General features: G+C 43.2%; 1 protein-coding gene across 1 annotated transcript; it reads left to right on the top strand.

The window, feature by feature from the left end:
* Nucleotides 1-451: 451 nt before the first annotated feature.
* GINS3 (GINS complex subunit 3) lies at nt 452-8,654 on the top strand. Its single transcript, XM_007520082.2, has 3 exons — nt 452-735; nt 6,214-6,447; nt 7,546-8,654. The coding sequence occupies exons 1-3, from the start codon at nt 550-552 to the stop codon at nt 7,774-7,776; spliced, it is 651 nt and encodes a 216-aa protein (XP_007520144.1). The 5' UTR covers nt 452-549; the 3' UTR covers nt 7,777-8,654.
* Nucleotides 8,655-20,707: the final 12,053 nt, after the last annotated feature.

Below are 20,707 nucleotides of genomic sequence, written 5' to 3'. Positions count from 1 at the left end.
AAAGCTATCAGGGAAGGGGGTGGAATACGGAGGTCTGGTGGTGGGAATTGTACCCCTCTTATCCTATGGGTTTTTTGTCAGTGTTTCCTTTTTATAAATAAAAATTAAAAAAAAAAAAAAAAAACTTCCAGCAAGGTGGGGGGTTAGTGTTATGCAGAAAACTGAGAAATGTTACACATGTACCAACTACTGTATTTACTGTTGACTGTAAACATTAATTGCCAAATAACTTTTAAAATTAATTGTTTTAAAAAAGAAAGAAAGAAAAGAAAAAAAAACTTCCAGCAAATTTATTTACAACTCCCTCGACCAGGGTCTCAATGGACCAAGTCCCCAGGTTCGTCGATTGCTTCTGCCTGGGTCGAGTCACGAAGATCGACTGCTCGGGTCTAGTCAGTCTCAGTTTACGCGGGAAAAAGAGAAGTTTCAAAGCCGCCTCCAGCGCCGCGGTCTCCGCCGAACTCCCTTCCCCTCTTCTCTCACCCCTAACCCTAAAGCCCCGCGAGTCAAGGTCACGCAAGTGGGCGCGCGGGAACTCACGCTGCCGCCATGTCCGAGGCTTATTTCCGGGTGGAGTCGGGGGCGCTGGGGCCTGAGGAGAACTTTCTTTCCTTGGACGACATCCTCATGTCGCACGAGAAGCTCCCGGTGCGCACAGAGATTCCGATACCCCGCCTGGGCGCCTTCTTCCAGGAGCGGAGCGGAGGCGCTGAGACCGACCACGCCATCCCGCAGGTAGGCCTTTGAAGCGAGCTTCTGCCGGGACAGACGCTGCGGGCCGGCCTGGCCGCGATTCGGGCGCGCTGCCCTCTGGGATTTGTAGTTTCTGGCGGTAGGCAGGGTCGGCGGACTCCTCGCCTAACCTCTGCAGTCTGTACGGAAACCAGATTTACCTTGGGTCTTCAGACAACTTCAACAATCATTCCACTTTTTGATACGGTCCAGTTACTTGAGCAGTGCTCCTCTTTCCCCGCCCCATGCTGATGCTTAAGGATTGGCTCCTTAATTTGGGGGTCCTGGAAGTAGCTTAGTAGTCATGCAAAAGACTTCTTTCTTAATTATTTATTTTATTTGATATGACAGAGAAAAATTCTGACATGATAGCATGTGCACTCTAGTGCATTTGCGACCACCCAGCACCTAGGACATCATGCTTTCAAGGACAAAGCTCTAGTCACTGTGCCACCTCACGGGCAGCCCTTTGCGTCATTTTAAAACTATAAAACATAATAGCGATGGTTTAAATTATTCTACTGTTACTTGTATTAGTTATGCTTTCAATCACTTTAAAAAATGTATTAGATATGCATTTCCATATCTTTCGAGGATCATTTTCATTCTCCCTTCAGCATTTACTTTTTGTCTTCTGGTCATGAACTAGCCATTTCTATCTGGACAAGGGTTCCTGTCACCAATTCAGGCTTAATGATAAGAGCACTTACATATGCTCTTAGCTATTAGAGCATTGCTGCACACAGACACAGCATATAGCTAGCTATACATGTGGTTAAAATTTAAAGTCAAATTTAATATAGTGAAAAAAGTAGTTGTAAACAGTGCAGTCACTGTGCAGAACAAAGGAAAAGGGTGTCTGGAAGCTTCTAAAAGTCCTGTCCCAGTGGAGTCACAAAGTGTGCTTATGTACTTTTTTCAATAATAAATCCTAACAACGTGTGTGAGGTGTTGTCTACCAGGAGACCTAGTACCCAAGATTTAATTGAGAAGTGGTTTCATAGACTCTCTACCCAGTATACTTTCAAATGAATCCAGACCTGGAAAAGGAAAGCAAGTTTTTAACATGAACCACAGTGTTTAAACAGTTTAAGCACAGTGAGTTACTGTTCTCCGGTTTGAGAGCGGTGGGAACCCTCCTGACATCCAGATTCTAATCCAGGGCCAAGAAGACTTTTCTAAGGAGGTCGGTTATGTTAACTTTTCTCCACACTTCCTGTCTAGAAAGATGACCTTTGCTGTTAAAGGAATTTCATCAGGTACATATTGTTGAACTAGCAGTACTTTTCTTAGAGGCTATCTTTTTTCCATTTTTGTTGTTATTTTTCTTGTTGTTATTGCTGTCGTTGTTGTTGGATAGGACAGTGAGACATGGAGAGAGGAGGGGAAGACAGAGAGGGGGAGAGAAAGATAGACACCTGCAGACCTGCTTCACCGCCTGTGAAGCGATTCCCCTGCAGGTGGGGAGCCGGGGGCTCGAACCAGGATTCTTAACGCTGGTCCTTGGGCTTTGCGCCCTGCGCTTAACCTGAGGAGCCTACCACCCGTCTCCACCGCTTAGTGCTTGTTAAAGGGTGTTCAGTTTTCATTGTTTTGTGACTTCTATTGTTTCTGCTGCAGAGTTGGCTTTAACTTTTACAGTTTCTTCTTACAAAGGCAGTATATTCCTCATCCCACTGATAGCTACTTTTACAGTTTTCTCTGCCAGGGTCAGGAGTATACCTCAGTGGCATTGCACATTTTCAAGTATAAAGCTGTGTTTGATTCCCAGCACACATACAGCAAAGACAGGGAAAGGTTTTCTTTTTGCCTCTTTTTCAGAAATTTTTACTAAAATGAGTCTAGTTGTAGTTTTACTATTCATCACAATTGCCGTTCTTAGAATCTGTCACTTGATATATTTTTAATTTTGGCAGATTCATGCTATGCATGACCATTGTCTATACAGATATTTTTTTTTGCTTCAATTCTTCCTTTTCTGGGATTTATATTTCATATGTTTCTTAATGCTTTTCTTTTTTTTTCTTTTCATTTCTTTTTTTTTTTTTTTTTTTACCTTCTCACCATGTTGCAGTTTGGATGTTTTCTGCTTATCTTTTTTTTCCAACTCATGATTATCAAATCTAGTCAGCTATTAAATTTGACTAAGGTTGTTGGGTTCTTGAATACAATTATTTCATTTCTCAGTTCTGAGCTTTACGTTTTTTTTTTTTTTAGTTTTTTTTTTATTATTATTATTTTATTTTTATTTATTTTATTTATTCCCTTTTGTTGCCCTTGTTGTTTTTTATTGTTGTAGTTATTATTGTTGTTGTTGGATAGGACAGAGAGAAATGGAGAGAGGAGGGGAAGACAGAGAGGGGGAGAGAAAGATAGACACCTGCAGACCTGCTTCACCGCCTGTGAAGCGACTCCCCTGCAGGTGGGGAGCCGGGGTTCGAACCGGGATCCTTATGCCGGTCCTTGAGCTTAGCGCCACCTGCGCTTAACCCGCTGCGCTACAGCCCGACTCCCTGAGCTTTACGTTTTAAAGTTACTTCAGCAGATAGGGAGGTGTCTCAGTGGGTAGACTGCTTTGCACACATGAAACCAGTGATGTTCTGAACTCTTTCAATAAATAAATAAATAAAACTTAAATGTATTTTAAAAAATATTTATTCCCTTTTGTTGCCCTTTTTTATTGTTGTAGTTATTATTGTTGTTATTGATGTTGTCGTTGTTGGATAGGACAGAGAGAAATGGAGAGAGGAGGGGTAGACAGAGAGGGGGAGAGAAAGACAGACACCTGCAGACCTGCTTCACCGCCTGTGAAGTGACTTCTCTGCAGGTGGGGAGCCGGGGGCTCTTTTACGCTGGTCTTTGCGCTTTGCACCACATGTGCTTAACCTGCGGCGCTACCACCCGATTCCCTAAATGTATTTTATAACTGGACTCTGCATATGTCTGGTGCCAAATATTGGACTTACTTCTCACTCTTCTTTCTCACGTCTCGACCCTCATGTCCTGGCTGCATTGGCAGCCTTCAACTGGAATATGTCTCCCCTGTCCTCTAAGACTTGCCCGCAGACCCAAAACTACCCCCATATGTTGTGTTGGTTCTCATCTGTGGGAGTTATATGCTTTTGTTGCTTCCTTTAACCCAGTTATATTTACCTTTCTCTTAACTGCTCTCCCATCATGGTCATTTCATGTTGTTTTCCAGCTCTGCTAAGCCTTTAAAAATATATGGCATGGGAGGTAGCACACTGGGGATGGCAGTGGACTTGTGTGCATGAGGTCCTCAGTTCGACTCCTAACGTTGCTTATGCCAAAGTGATGCTATGACTCTTTCACTTGATAACAAGTCCTTTACTTATTTTTATTTATTTTACAAAGCACTGCTTACCTCTGGCTTATGGTGGTACAGGGAATTGAACCTGGGACCTCAGAGCCTCAGGCATGAGGGTCTGCTTGCATAACCATTATGGTATCTCCCTCACCTTTGCTAGTCAGTCTTTTTAAAATAATAAATGTCTGGGGGGGGGAGGCAATATTACACCCAGTTAAGCACACATAAAAATATATGCAAGGACCCACATTTGAGCCCCTCACCTTCCCCACCTACAGTAAGGATGCTTCACAAGCAGTGAAGCAGGTCTGCAGTTGTCTGTCTTTCTCCCTCTCTCAGTTCCTCTCCCCTCTCAATTTCTATCTGTCCTATCAAATAAAATGGAAAGAAGGAGAAGGAGGAAAAGAGGAGGAGGAAGAAGAAGAAGGAGGAGGAGGAGGAGGAGGAAAAAATGGCCACCAGGAGCACCAGCATAGCATCAGTGCCAAGCCCCAGCAATAACCGTGGAGGCAAAAATAAATAATAAAATAAAATCACCTTTTTAGGGGGCCAGGTGGTGGCACACCTGGTTAAATGCACACATTACAGTGCGCAAGAACCCAGGTTCAAGCCCCTGGCCCCTACCTGCTTTATAAGAAAAGCTTTATAAGGGGTGAAGCAGAGCTACAGGTGTCTCTCTGCCTCTTTCCCTCTCTATCCCCTCTCCTCAGTTTCTCTCTGTCTCTATCCAATAATAAAAAATAGTACTTCTTAAAAAAGTTAAAGTAATAAATGTCTCCTTAAAATATTCTTAGCAGGGTCTGGTGGTAGCGCAGTAGGTTAAGCGCACATGGCGCAAAGCACAAGGATCAGAGTAAGGATCCCAGTTCGAGCCCCGACTTCCCACCTGCAGGGGAGTCACTTCACAGGCGGTGAAGCAGGTCTGCAGGTGTCTATCTTTCTCTCCTCCTCTCTGTCTTCCCCTCCTCTCTCCACTTCTCTCTGTCCTATCCAACAATGATGACATCAACAACAACAACAATAATAACTACAACAATTTAAAAAAACAAGGGCAACAAAAGGGAAAATAAATAATAAAATATATCTATCTTTAAAAATATTCTTAGCACATAGTAGGCACTCAGTATATAGGTAAAAAAAGATCAAAGAAAATAGAGGTGTTTGAATGTTTGCTTTATCAGCGAGTCATCTACAATTTTATGTTTTATTTTATGTACATTAGGAAACTTACCCTTTATACCATATATTTGTTCTCTACTTTGTTGTTGTCATATAAAGCCATTGGGCATGTTTAACATCAAACTTTAGCCCACACAATTCATTTCTTTCTTTCTTTTCTTTTCTTTTTTTTTTTTTTTTGCCTCCAGGGTTATTGCTGGGCTAGATACCTGCACTAGAAATCCACTGCTCCTGGAGGTTATTTTTCCCATTTCGTTGCCCTTGTTGTGGTTGTTATTGTTGTAATAGCTGTTGTTGTTGTTGGATAGGACAGAGAAATCAAGAGAGGACGGGAAGACGGGGAGAGAAAGAAAGACACCTGCAGACTTGCTTCACTGCTTGTGAAGCAACCCCCCTGCAGGTGGGGAGCCAGGGGCTGGAACCGGGATCTTTTTGCTGGTCCTTGCATTGCACCACCTGCGCTTAACCCGCTGCACTACCGCCCAGCCCCCCACAATTCTTTTCTTTAAGCCATAACCAGATCTTCTGCATTTGACAGTCACTCCCCTAAAGAGAACAGACAATACTGAGGAGGTGGTATGCATTTCCTTTTTGTCACACACATTTTATTAAGCTGTTTGTTTTTAAAAGTCTACATTTGAGGGCCATGCCATTGTGCAGCGGATTAAGTAAGTGCACATAGTACAAAGCATCAAGGCCCGAGTAAGTATCCTGGTTTGAGCCCCAGGCTCCCCACCTGTATAGGGGGTCGCTTCACAAGCAGTGAAGTAGATCTGCAAGTGTCCTTCTCCGACCTTTCCTTCCCCTTTCAACTTCTCTCTATCCTCTCTTAAAAATCGGGGGTTGTTGGGGGCGGGTGAAAAATGGCCGCAGGCAGCTATGGATTTGTAGTGCAGTAGTGCAGGCACCAAGTCCCAGCAATAACCGTGGAGGGAAAACAAACTAATAGAAGTCTACATTCTTGTCTGATGCAGGGCTCAAAACTTGAACTTCCCTTGTGGCTAGCAAAAGGACTTTTTGACAACAAGCGGCGAATGCTTTCTGTGGAGCTTCCCAAGATCTACCAAGAAGGCTGGAGAACTGTTTTCAGTGCAGATGCCAATGTGGTGGACCTCCACAAAATGGGGCCACATTTCTATGGGTTTGGCTCTCAGCTTCTACATTTTGACAGTCCAGAGAATACGGACATTTCCCAATCTCTCTTGCAGGCAAGTAACTGATGTTATAACCTATAACACTGTACAACGTGTCAGCTGCGATATGATGTCACTCTTACCTTGAAAAGTGCATGAGTTATACAGTGATTTTATTACTACCCCAGGACAACCTATAGTTTGAATTTTTAAAAAGTTTTATATATATATATATATATATATATATATATATATATTCCACCTCCTGAACCATGGTACCCTAAGATCATCCAGCTCTCAGACAAAAAGACAAGAGAAATGGAACTGATTTTACTTAATTTGGAAGTCTTCTTTGGCTGAAATCTGTTTGCATCTGACCATAATACATTATGGTGACATTTATTGTTGATCATGACCATAGTGATGTGTTTGGAGGAGCTTTTGTTAGCCATTTGCTAAGGTACTCTACATGTCATACTCCACTGGACTTTCACAGCAATTCGTCCCACAGATGTGGGCACGGAGGCTTGGCAATGTGAAATAACTTACTCGAGTGGTAGAAGAGACTCATACCTCTTTCTGATAGAGGCCTGGGACCCAATTCCTTCCTTTCATGCCATATGAATGTTCAGGGATTTAACAGTGGATCTAAGCGGGAGTCGAGCGGTGCGCAGCTGGTTAAGCGCACGTGGCACAGTGCAAGTACCGGCAGAAGGATCCCGGTTAGAGCCCCCCACTCCCCCGCGGGAGCCGCTTCACAGGCGGTGAAGCAGGTCTGCAGGTGTCTATCTTTCTCTCCCCCTCTCTGTCGTCACCTTCTCTCTCCATTTCTGTCTGTCCTATCCAACAACGACGACATCAATAATAACTACAACAATAAAACAACAAGGGCAACAAAAGGAATAAATAAATAATATTTTTAAAAAATGGATCTAAGCCCAGCAAAATGGCTCACCTGGATAGTGTGCCTGCTTTGTCATGCATATTACCCAGGCTTAAGTTTGGCTCTTAGAGTACTGCGGAAAACGTTGATGCTGTTGTGTTGTCTCTTCCTCTTTCTCTACCTCTTACCTGAAAAAGCCCAGAGCAGTGAAGCCCCAACAATGAATGATTAAAAGGAAAAAAAGAAAGCTATGGATCTGATTTTTTTTTTTTTATTCTACTCTTCTCCAGACATTTATTGGACGTTTTCGCCGCATCATGGACTCTTCCCAGAATGCTTACAATGAAGACACATCAGCACTGGTAGCCAGGCTAGATGAGATGGAGAGGGGCTTATTTCAAACAGGGCAGAAAGGACTGAATGATTTTCAGTGCTGGGAGAGGGGACAAGCTTCTCAGATCACAGCTTCCAGCCTTGTTCAGAACTACAAGAAGAGAAAATTCACTGATATGGAAAACTGAAGACCAGAACTCATCTCCCTATGTGTCCTTGACAGGAACCAGGCTAGAAGCAATGGTGGTTCAGTGGTAGAATTCTCGCATGCCACAGGAACCAGGCTGGACTTACAATGACCCAGCAGAGTCATGTCCCATCTCGTGGCTTCTTCTTCTAGCGTTTGCCCTTCTTCCGTAGCCAGTCAACAGCGTCAGGTTGAGCCTGATGTAAAGTTTCGAGACCTCCTTTGAATCTGGAGAGGTGGCAGTCGTTGACTGTGTGGGTCATAGTCTGTCTGGAGCCGCAGGGGCAGTTCGGGTTTCCTATTAGTCTTGAGAGTGGTACCTTCTCATTGGGAGAAACCTAACATGCAAGTAAGCAAGTAATGCTGGGGTGTTTTTTTGTTTGTTTGTTTGTTTTCCTCCAGTTAATTTTGCAACAGTATTATACAGAGGGTTCCTGGCCATTTACTGAGAATCTGTTTGAGTTAGCACAGATCTCCTCCCTGAAGATCAAGGAAGAACCTCAGACTGAGGAGGAAGTAACAATTCCTGAGACCTTTGAAAAGCAGTTTTCTCTATATCATTGCTCCCTTCCAGTTTTCCACAATTAGTAAAAATTCTCATTGCCCAATTATAGAGAGAGTTGGCTATCCAGATTGTGCAGATGTCTTGATGCAGACTTTGTCAGAAGTGCTTGGAAAGTGCTTGTTTTAAGATGGAATTGATGTTTTTTATAATTCGATTTTGGTGCTAAATAAATGATGTGTTTTGCACACGAATACATTCTGTACGTGTCCCTTTCCTGTGATGCTGGTACTACAGATGATCAGGCAAAGCTACAGGGAATTTTTGTCTTTGATATTATTTCACAGTAATGCCTAAATAAACCCATGTTTTAACAACTCTTCTTTTGTTTGCACATTACTCATAAAGAGGAGGTACAGGGGGTCAGGCACAGCGGGTTAAGCGCACATGGTACAAAGTGTAAGGATCCTGGTTCGAGCCCCCGGCTCCCCACCTGCAGAGGGGTCGCTTCATAGGCAGTGAAGCAGGTCTGCAGGTGTCTTTTATCTTTCTCTCCCCCTCTGTCTCCCCTCCTCTCTCCATTTCTCTCTGTCCTATCCAACAACGACAGCAATAATAGTAATAATAATAACAACAGTGATAAACAATAAGGGCAACAAAAGGGGAAAAGAATAGCCTCCAGGAACAGTGGATTTGTAGTGCATGCACTAAGCCCTGGAGGGGGGAAAAAAAAAAAAAAGAGGAGGTACATTCTCTGTGAGACCACTCCATGTCCTAGGAAGGTGAGACTTCCATCACTACCAGAGAATTTACATAGAGCCAGGTGCTCCTGGAAGTAATCCATAGAGAAAAGCATATTATTTAATTTTTTACATTCGTTCCTTTCAGATTGCTTTGTACTTAAAGTCATTCTTAAAGCTACTGCGAATTTTTCCTCTAATGGAAAAAAAAAATGTACCCAGGGGTCACCTGTCAGGAATGTATAGGTAGGGGGCCCAATGATGGTGGTGCACCTAGTTAAGTGCACATGTTACCATACACAGGACCTGGGTTTAAGCCCCTGCTCTCTACCTGCAGAGGGGAAGCTTCACAAGTAATGAAGCAAGTACTGCAGGTGGGTTTTTTTTTTTTTTCTTTTTGTTACCGGAACACTGCTCTGTTCTGGCTTATGGTGGTACTGGGGATTGAACCTGGGACCTCAGAGCCTCAGGCTTGAAAGGCTTTTTTGCATAACCTTTATGCTGTCTCCCCAGCCCAGTTTTTTAATTTTTTTTTTTATATAACCAGAGCACTGCTCAGCTCTGGCTTATGGTGGTATGGGGGATTAAAGCTGGGTCTTTGAAGCCTCAGGAATGAGAGTCCCTATGCATAACCACTATGTTATCTACCCCCACCCTCCAGATGTCTTTATCTTCCCTGCATTTCTCAGTTTGTCTCTGTCTTATCAAAAAAATGGGGAGGGATAGCTGCTAAGAGTGGTGAATTTGACATGCAGCCACTGAATCCCATTGATAACCCTGGTGACAATAAAAAATTAAAAAGTGAACAGACAGTTCTGTACATGCAGAATTTGCTCCATGTTTGAAAATTTGAGGTTTTCAAATCTCAGTAACCAGAAACTAATTTCAAATTACAGTTTTACCTCTAAACTTGTCAACAATAGTCTCTCTTTCCTGCAGCCATCCCACCAAATGGCTTCACTTATCTGGTCCCTTCAGAAGGGTGTTTCTACTTTTATTTATTTATTTTCCAGAGTGAATCCACAATTTGACTCATATACTAAACTTTTTAGAATCAAATGGGAAAATTAGGTTAACTTACTATCGAGAAGGAAAGAAGGACTGTATACTTTGCCAAGTTCAAGAACTAGGGTCCAAATCCTGGGCCACCGTGTGGGGAGCACAATCGAAAGGAGAAACTTCATGAGTAGTGGATCAGTGCTGTGATGCCTCTCTGCCTGCCTCTCTCCAAAAAAAAAAAAAGCGTGCCAGAAACAGTGAAGTCATGAAGATGTGAAGCCCCTGAGACAATGCTGGTGGCAAAAGGAAAAAAAAAAAAAAGAAAGAAAAACAAAGGAAATGAAGGGGAGAATGAGAGGGAGGCACCCTCCCAGCAACAATCTAGGCTGCTAGAAAAATGAAGCAAGACTTGGTCTCCTGACATCTGCCACCCTGCCTGCTGGACTTTGGATGACTACAGGCCCACTTCTTGGGTCTCTTCTAGTCATTCTCAGAAAAGTCTCATTCCCTTTCAAGCATTTAATACTGTTTCTATGCTGATGACTCTCAAATGCTTTTTTCCAGCTCAGGTTTCTCTCTGCAATTCCAGACATGTATCCAGACCATCTGCTTTGACATTTCCACTTGGTCATCTGACCTGAATGGTTAAATTTGGGCTTAACCCACAGTCTGCTTTTCTATTTATTTGTTTTGCCTCTAGTGTTATTTCTAGGGCAAGGTGTCTGCACTACGAATTTATGGCTCCTGGCAGCCATTTTGTCCATTTGATTGGATAGGACAGAGAGAAATGGAGAGAGGAGGGGAGACAGCAAGGGGGAGAGAAAGACACCTGCAGACCTGCTTCACCGCCTGTGAAGCAAACCCCCCCCCCCCGTAGGTGGGGAGCTGGGGGCTCAAACCAGGATCCTTGTGCAGGTCCTTGCACTTTGTACTATGTATGCTTAATCAGGTGTGCTATCACTCCTGGCCCTCTGCTTATAATCATCCTTACCTCTGTTTTTAACAACCCCATCAATTCCTATTACTTAGGACAAAAACTAGGTGTCCTCCTTTGCCTTTCTTTTCATTTTATTTTATTTTATTGTCTTGAGGGGTTATTGCTGGGACTCGGTGCCTGCACCACAAATCCAATGCTCCTGGAGGCTTATTTTTCCCCTTTTGTTGCTCTTGTTGTTTTATCATTGTTGTGATTATTACTATTGTTGTTGGATAGGTCCGAAAGAGAAATGCAGAGAGATGGGGAAGACAAAGAAGGGGAGGGAAAGATAAGATACCTGCAGATCTGCTTCACCGCTTCTTAAACTGGTCCTTGTGCTTCATGCCATGTGTGCTTAACCCGCTGCACTACCACCCAACTCCCCCCTTTTGCCTTTTTTTCCCCTTACTCTTTGTATCTTTTTTTCTTTAAGATTTTTATTTATTTATTATTAATGAGGGAGTGAGAGAGAACCAGAGCATCACCCTGGCACACATGATATTGGGGATCAAACTTGGGACCACATTCTTGCAGGTCCAACACTATCCAGTGCTCCACCTCCTGGGCCACTCTTCATATTTTTTTTGTGTCTTCTTTCAAATCATTTGCAGAGTCTAGCCACTTCTTCCCCCACCTTCAGGCTTGGCCTGGATTATTGTAATTGCCTCCCTGCATTCACCCTCCACTTGCCTTCATGCTCTTCTCACCATAGTAGCAACTGCAGTCTTTAAAAAAAAAAAAACACAAAAAAACCATATCTTGCTACTTCTCTACTGAAAACCCTTCAACACAGAGAAGGCCACTCCTCCTCCCTAGCACCATTTGTTTAAAAAGCAATCTTTAGAGGGGGGCAGGCAGTAGTGCACACATCATCATGCACAAGGACTGGGGTTCAAGCTCAAGCTCCCCGCACTCACCTGCAGGTTCCCTGCACCTTTGGTGAAACTGCTACAAATATCTCCCTCCCCACAACCCTTTATTGCTTTCTTTCCTATCAAATATAAGAAAAGTAACATAAAACAAACAAACGAGAATAGCCGTCTTTAGACCCAGGGACGTGACTCAGTAACGTGTGAAATCCTGGCTTCAATCCCTGGAGCTACATGGAAGCACTGTGAACAGCACCAATGGTAAAAACTGGTGGAACTCCATCACTGGTTGAGTGGTGCTTTGATCTCTGTGCCCCCTCTTCTTCCCAACCTCACCCACCTCTTAAAATTGAGAATAAAAATCCATGGGTCAGGGAAATAACTTAATGCTATCAGGGATGCATTTGGCCCTGGGTTTATACCCCAGCACCACATTTTTAAAAGTCCATTTTTACCCCAGTGATCTAGCACTGAATTTTCTTACTGCTTTCATAGCAGAGTAATTTGTTTTTGTTTTAAATGAAAATGTCACCTCTGCTTGCAAGATTTCTGAGATTATTATAGAACTTCTCATTAATCTCTCAGCACCACTAAACCGGAGAGGTTTCTCATGTCTGAAACAGTGTGGCTAGAATGCAGAAGTATTGAGTGAGTCAATGACTTCAGACAAGTTCACCCTACTCTAATCTATCCGTTGTCTTTCACCATCCTTCAGGAAATGCTAGGAGAGCTTTTTGTCTTTGTGCTTGAAATAGTTATGCTTAGATGAAATCATATTCTTTTACTGGCAAAAATAATATGAGTGTGCAGAAGCTGTGTTTTCTGGAAGTACATTATCTTTGTCTTCAAGAGAAAAATATACTGTAAATTAGCTTGAACAAAATGTGAGATATATACTTAGCTAGATTAATTACTCTTAAGAATCCTACTTTCTTATTTAGTTTAAGTAAACCTAAAATTTTAATATTGAGTATATATAGAAATGGTTTTTAAGCACAGCTAGATACAAGATACTGGATACTGTACAGCAAACCATAACAAAAGGACTTTTCAAAGTTAACCCAATTACCAAGTATTGTGATGATAACATTAACTATCGATTGTCTTTTTGAACCCTAAGACAGCAGGAACCTCACATCTCCACTATAGAGCCCCTACTTCCCCCAGTCCTGGAACCCTTGGATAGGGCCCACTTTCCCATATGCCTCTCCCAACCCATACCAAATAATATTGCATCCGCCGATCACAACCTAACCAATGCAACGATTGCCACCTCAACATGCTTCACCTCAGACTGTGTCCAGAGACTTCACGTGTGGAATGACAACCCTTCAGCTTCATTACTCGGGTGAGACCTTCCCTTTTATAGTACACTCTAATTTCATCTCAGGTGGTTCACTTTCTAACAAAGTCCCAAAACCTAGATATACACCAGTTTCTGTGAGAGAGAGCTTATGTCCACACGTATCCATAAACTACTGCAAAATATATACCTGAAAGCAGAAGTACACTAGAGTTTGCAGTGAGTACCTCCCTAACACTTCCTCTCCACTATTCCAAGCTTTGGGCCCATGATTGCTCGACAATTTGGCCTCGTATGTTAACTCTCTTTTCAATCACCAGGTTCCAGATGCCACCAGGATGCTGGCCAGGCTTCCCTGGATTGAAGATCCCACCAATGTGTCCTGGAGCTCAGCTTCCCCAGAGACACACTCTACTAGGGAAAGAGAGAGGCAGACTGGGAGTATGGACCGACCAGTCAACGCCCATATTCAGCGGGGAAGCAATTACAGAAGCCAGACCTTCTACCTTCTGCAACCCTCAATGACCCTGGGTCCATGCTCCCAGAAGGATAGAGAATGGGAAAGCTATCAGGGGAGGGGGTGGGTTATGGAGATTGGGTGGTGGGAATTGTGTGGAGTTATACCCCTCCTACCTTATGGTTTTGTTAATTAATCCTTTCTTAAATAAAAAAAAAAAAAGAAATGGTTTTTAAAAGACCTTGGACTGGGGAGACAGTGTAGTGCTTATGTAAAATGCCTTTCATGCCTGAGGCACCAAAGGTCCCAGGTTCAATCTCCAGCACCACCATAAGCCAGAGCTGAGCAGTGCTCTGATAATGATGATGATGATGAATAAAAACAGTTGTAAAGACATTAAATTTAAAAAAAAACTTGGACCTAGAGGAAAGAAACTAAGATTTGATATTGACATTTTGAATAAGCAATACATATTTCATCCACAACAAATAGTGAATAAAGTGCACAGTGAATCAAGCAAGTCTAAGAAAAATGTATAGCCACCCTCTCACTGAAAGCAAATGATTAACCAGGTAACAGACCTAACCTGCTTTTGTTTGAGCTCATTTTGTTGATTTTTCCAGACTTCTGCATTTTGGCCTAATCAAAGGAGACACAGTGCCACAAGACACAACTTGCTTGCCAAACAACCTTACTCTAGGGCACAGATGTTCTTGGATGCGTTCTCCTATTGCCTGTGTTACAGTTTAGGAGGAGGTAGAATTAAACTCCCCATAGAAGTATGAGATCTCCTTTCTGTGTCTACTTTTCAGAGGGAGGTCAACTCCAAAGTGCATCATTTTCCTAAACCTTACATTGGAAGATAATTTTAGATTTCTAGAACATTTATAAAGAGTACAGACAGTCCCCATATACCCCTCATGCAGCTTTCCCTAACAATGTACATAATTATGGTTCAATTGTCAAACATTATGAACTAAGCCATAGGCTTTATCCCAACTTTACCACGTTTCCCTGCCCTAGAATCCAACTCAAAATTCTATCTTTCATTTTGAGGGCAGTTGTTTTTGGAGAAAAAAAAAAAAGGCATTTGATTCCCTGCTACAGTAATTTCAGAAGCTAAACTATTAGGAAAGGTTGGGGTCAGCGACTAGAATCAAAGAGAGGCCTGATAGGATTTGCACAGGCATGACCACTCTTGAGCTCAGCAGGAAGGGATAAGGTGGTTCATTGTCACCTGAAATATTAATGTTTCCCTCAGTACTTGCATCTGATTTTAAAAAAAAGGACCTCTTCCATTTTCCTGAGACCTTCAGCATTTTCTCTTTCTCTGATAGCAACAATTTGATTTCATCCCTCCCCCTCTGGCACATACTAGTTAATGTTCTTTGTATCTACATGAGTTTAAAATGAGCATGGCTTTGTGCACCAACATTATTAACAAGTGTCAGCACAGATCTGAAAATAGTGCCTGGGAACTGCTAGTGTTTCAGAATCCATAAAGGAAACATACAGAACTAGCTATTTCTTGCAAATATCTCCCACCTATGACCAACTAAAAAAGAAAAAAAAAAGGCTCAGAACTTCTAATCTTGATGACAATCCTATATTACCCTTGAGAGAGAAGCTTATTTGATTCCCATGCAATTTGGCTGTCTCCCTTTGTGCAACTAATTGTTTCCTGAGGACAGTTTCTTTGGATGCAGAAAAGCTAAGGACTGTTGATTCAAGCACAGCAAATGAGAGGGATGAGGGAAGGATGGTGTAACTTACTGAAGGAAATATGGTGAAAATACATTTTGATGCTTGAAGAAAGCCTGGAGACAGAAACTATTATTAAAAGTGGTATCCCAGGGGAGTCGGCGGTGTAGCGCAGCAGGTTAGGTGCACGTGGCGCAAAGCGCAAAGACCAACATAAGGATCCCGGCTCAAGACCCGGGCTCCAGCTCCCGGCTCCCCACATGCAGGGGAATCGCTTCACAAGTGGTGAAGCAGGTCTGCAGGTGTCTATCTTTCTCTCCCCCTCTCTGTCTTCCCCTCCTCTCTCCATTTCTCTCTGTCATATCCAACAATGACAATATCAATAACAACAAACAAGGGCAACAAAAGGGAATAAATAATTTTTTTAAAAAGTGGTGTCCCCTACTACGATGCAGTAGTACACAGGTTCAATCCCTCCCCCCTCCCACCTATAGAGAAGAAGCTTCAAAAGCAGTGCTCTCACACACATACCCTCTCTCTCTCTCTCTTTCCACCCTCCTTCCTTCCCTCCCTTCTTCCCTCCCTCATTTCCTCTCAGAAAAGAAAGGAAAAAAGGGGTGCTGGGAATGGCCACCAGGAGCAGTGTAGCTGTCATTTAGGCACTATACCCAAGCCATAACCCTCCTGGAAAAAAAGAAAGGTGGTGTCAAAATCCTCTCATAGGAGAGGTGACAACAATTGTTCCCAGAGAATGGCCTTATCTTAATGGGAACAGGAGAGCTTGGCAAGCTACTGTTAGGTTTAGGAACAAAACATTTTTAAAAGTCTTCAATAGACAAGGCATTTCCTAATTTAACATGTTCACTTTTTTTGTTTGTTTGTTTCCAGGTTTATTGCTGGGGCTTGGTGCTGGGTGCTGGCACTATAAATCCACTGCTCCTGGAGGCCATTTGTTTTTTTCTTTTTTATTGGATAGAACAGAGAGAAATTGAGAGTAGGAGGGGGATATAGAGGGAGAGAGAGAGAGAGAGAGAGAGACACTTGCAGACCTGCTTCACCACTTGTGAAGTGACCCCCCCCCTTGCAGGTGCGGAACCAGGAACTCAGACTGGGATCCTTGCACAAGGTCCTCGCCCTTTGTACCATGGGCACCTAACCTGGTACACCACCGCTGAGCCTCCTGTCCACTCATTTCTTTATCTAAGAGTCCAGATAAATATTAATTATGTGCTCTTTTTAAATAATTGAGCAGTCCAGGAAGTGTTTTGAGCCAACTCAGACCTTGGCCAACTTCAGAGGAGTTTACTGACTGAATATCTAGATCACCTCAGTACACCAACTCCAGTCCAAGTTCTGCTTAGTGTTTTCCCTTCTGATCTTGTTTTTCAACTTCTGTCTTCATCTTTTTGCTTTTATCTCACTTAACATGATTTCTTTCTTTTTTTTTTAAATATCTTTATTGGATAGAGACAGCCAGAAATTGAGAGGGAAGGGTGTGATAGAGAAGGGAGAGGGACAGAGAGACACCTGCAACACTGCTTCACCACTCATAAAGCTTTCCCCCTGTAGGTGGGCACCGGGGGCTCGAACCCGGGTCCTTGTGCACTGTAATATGTGTGCTCAACTAGGTGCACCACCACCCAGTCCCACTTAACATGATTTCTTCAAGCACCATCCAAGATGGGGTGAAAACAGTGAAATCACCATTTTTAATAGCTGAGTCGTATCCATTGTGTGTGTGTGTGTGTGTGTGTGTGTGTGTATATATATATATATATATATATATATATATATATATATATATATATATATATATATTTATTTATGCCACAACTTGCTCAGCCACTCATCTGTTGTTGGACACCTGGTTGCTTCCAGGCCTTGGCTATTACAAATTGTGCTGCCAAGAACATATGTGTACACAGATCTTTTTGGGTGGGTGTGTTGGGTTCCTTAGGATATATCCCCAGGAGAGGAATTGCAGGGTCATAGGCTAGGTCCATTTCTAGCCTTCTGAGAGTTCTCCAGACTGCTCTCTACAGAGGTTGGACCAATTTACATTCTCACCAGCAGTGCAGGAGAGTTCCTTTGTCCCCATAACTTTTTTTTTCTATTTTATTTGATAGGACAGAGAATTTGAGAGGGGAGGGAGAGGGAAAGATAAACAACCACTGTCTATCTGTAGAGAAACAAAACTACTTCACAAAGGTTCATGAAGTGTCCTCCCTGCAGGTGGGGAGCAGGGGCTTGAACCTAGGTCCTAGTGCATGGTGATATGTACACTTAACCATGTGTGCCACTACCTGCAACTCCCCAATTCTTCACACCATCAGTCATAAGTGAACTAGGAAAACTGGCTTAAGTTCTGCCCATGGCATATAACCTTTATCTGAAACATATTTAAGGCTTCTCTGTTTCAAAACATAGTTCGTATCACTGTCAATGCATGCTCATTCGTGAGATTTCAAGTTGCTATTTTTGTAGAATTATTTTGCATGGCATCTTGTCCCAAGGGCCCATATCTCAATTGGCAGAACACAGTGCAGACCTCTGGAGTTATGTCTCTACTCTGCAACTTGGGTAGTTCCAAGAATTCCTCTGTCTCATCACCACCCCCAACTCTCTTGCCCAAAACAAAGTGCTGGATGGCTGAGGGCCTGAGGAAAGGGAAGATTACAGAAAGAATAGCTCAGAGAAAGAAGTTTTATAGAATAAAAAAATCCAGCAAGGCAAGACTGGCTGGGCAGAAAGCAACTCCATTTGCTCTTCCAATGAGGGTCTATCTACTGTGTTGCTAGGGCAGGGTCTCTAGGGGGAGGCTATGGTCGCACCTCTCCGCCTTTGTGTTTACATTCTGAGGGTGGACTGAGTCTGACTGCAACGTGATCTCTCACCTGAAATTCTATCTCATGTGAAATAAGTAAAATTAATCTTAGGAGATAAAAATTTACAAAAACGTGGCCCCAGGGGCAGCAATATCACCCATCAGCACCATTTATGAATTTGTTGAAAAGGCAAATTCTTGGCCCGAGGAGACAGCTCAGTCCATTAGCGCACAAAACTTGCTGAGCAGTGAGTGCTCTGAATGAATAATATATATCCCCCTTTCATGCTCTCTTTCTCTCACTGTAAATAAGTATTTTAAAGCATACAAATCCTCAGGCCCTTCCCCAGACCTACTAGATCCCCTAGAACACAAAACTCTGAGCCTGGGACTCAGTAAAGGCCCGTTATTGGGTGGTTAAGTAGCAAGCTGTCCAGTGGCAGAACATCCCAGTGTAAAGAGGCAGTGGAGTGTGAGGGGGCACACAGCAGCCAGCGCAGCTCACCCACCCGGGTGTGGACCACCGACAGGGCCCAGTTCACTTACACTAGACTGACTTCAAGGTGCAAAGGTAGAGACAGAAATGCCTGTCTACATCTGTACCTAGTAAAAACTTAACACTTACCCCCCATACACACACACACACACACACACAGACACACAGACACACACACACCTGTGTGCCCTGGGGCAATATTTAAACTTTTATAAGGTGTGAAAGAAATTTAGCATTTGCTGCAGCTGGTAGAAAACCTTCAAAAATGGTTTCAGTTAGAGAAATCAGGCACAGGGAAATTATATTATCTTCCAACTCAGCTAATTCCAGAGCAGCTACCCAGGATGTCACCACATGATCATCCAAGAAAGCCCACCTTAGGGCTGAGAATAAGTCTGAAACTTCAAGCCCTGGGGGGGCCTTTTGAGAAGAAGGTTCTCTGCCAGCTACCAGTCACGCACTTTAAAAAACCCCTTCTCCAGAGGGTGGCAGAGCTGCAGGGCTTGACACTGTAATTGTTCTGGTAGAAACAAGTTAATGGGGTTTTAATAAAAATAGAACCCAAATAGGCATTTAACCCCCTATTTTTACAACTATAGGCGCTGCCAGAGTTTCAATTCCACAGGTGTCAGCTGGGCCCTGTTGAGAATTACATAAGGGAATGAGCCCATGGAATTATGTTATGGGAGACAGATGAACACAGAGTACATACTCTCCTGATTGACCCTGTGTGGAGATTTTAATCTATATGCCTGGTGGAGAAGTGCCTTTCCTCTCTGATATGGAGACATAAAGCCTAAAACTGCATTTCCTTTATGTTTGCTCTTCTGGCAATTAAAACAGTGACTGTAGTTGCTACCCTTCCTCCCTTCCAAATTCCAAAGCTAATAGGCCAAGGTAAAGATGACTAGGGAGAAATCCAGCTGTCTCTGGACTGATACATACCAGGCACTAGGCCTCCTCTTTTCTGCCCATACCAAGGCCACAGATAAAAAGCATGTATAGCCATTACGTGAAAGATTGCCTTTGTCTATTTCTGCCTACTTTGTCTATTTCTGCCTACAGGTTTTTAAACCTGCTCCTTCCGCCCCTTTGGGGAGGGGGATGGCAATAAAACTGGGTTTTTCCAAGGTGCGGGAGAACTTCCTGGAGTGGTCTGAAGTCTCCTATATACCAGAGTAATAAAACTCCTCTCTTTCACCAAGAACCGGCTCAAGTCTTGTGCTTTGGGGATCATTTCTGTAACAATTACAGTTTTTAAGAGTTTTAAGAGTCAACCCCCCACCCTTTCTCCAGTAGAGATGGAGGAGGCAGAGAGTATGAAAGAGACCACAGTACCCAAGCTTGCTTGCTTCCTTCCTTCCTCTCTTCAATCTGCTCTTGAACCTGGGCTGTGCACATGGTGAAGTAGCACACTGCAAGTGAGCTAAGTAGAATTATCGCTGCAAATTGAGAGTAAAGCATGTGAAAGAATGTGCCCCAGATGGTAATATGGAGTGGGAGAGGCTGAGGGCTGCTGCCCAGTGACTACATGAACGTCACTGAAGTTCCTTGACAGCCTGCACAGCTAGTTCAGGTCTTCCGAGAGTTAATCAGATATCAAGTTAAAAAAAAAAGGGGGGTCGCACAGTAGCACAGTGGTTAAGCATACGTGGCGCAAGGCGCAGCGTAAGGATCACTTTTTAAGCCCCCGGATCCCCACCTGCAGGGGAGTCGCTTCAAAGGTGGTGAAGCAGGTCTGCAGGTGTCTATCTTTCTCTCCCCTTCTCTGTCTTCCCCTCCTCTCTCTATTTCTCTGTGTCCTATCCAACAGTGAACGACATCAACAACAACAATGATAACCACAACAAGGCTACAACAACAAGGGCAACAAAAGGGGGGAAAATGGCTTCCAGGAGCGGTGGATTCATGGTGCAGGCACCGAGCCCCAGCAATAACCCTGGAGGCAAAAAAAAATAAAAAAAGAGAAAAAAAACTTCTAGCTATACTTCTTTAAAAAGAGAAAGACAGAGAGGGGGAGAGAAAAGAAATTCAGTCAGAGAGATAGCTCACCTGGCAGGGTGTC

This window comes from Erinaceus europaeus, chromosome 2 (assembly GCF_950295315.1).
Source record: "Erinaceus europaeus chromosome 2, mEriEur2.1, whole genome shotgun sequence".
In the NCBI taxonomy this organism is placed as follows: domain Eukaryota; kingdom Metazoa; phylum Chordata; class Mammalia; order Eulipotyphla; family Erinaceidae; genus Erinaceus; species Erinaceus europaeus.
The sequence above is the reverse complement of the archived record's forward strand: the minus strand, read 5'-3'. Positions and strand labels throughout refer to the sequence as shown.

Bases quoted from the DNA above. Each gene is read 5' to 3' on its own strand.
- GINS3 (XM_007520082.2), top strand. From the start codon at position 550: ATGTCCGAGGCTTATTTCCGGGTGGAGTCGGGGGCGCTGGGGCCTGAG. The intron at 736-6,213 runs GTAGGCCTTTGA...TGTCTGATGCAG, and splicing joins CCGACCACGCCATCCCGCAG to GGCTCAAAACTTGAACTTCC. The intron at 6,448-7,545 runs GCAAGTAACTGA...ACTCTTCTCCAG, and splicing joins TTTCCCAATCTCTCTTGCAG to ACATTTATTGGACGTTTTCG.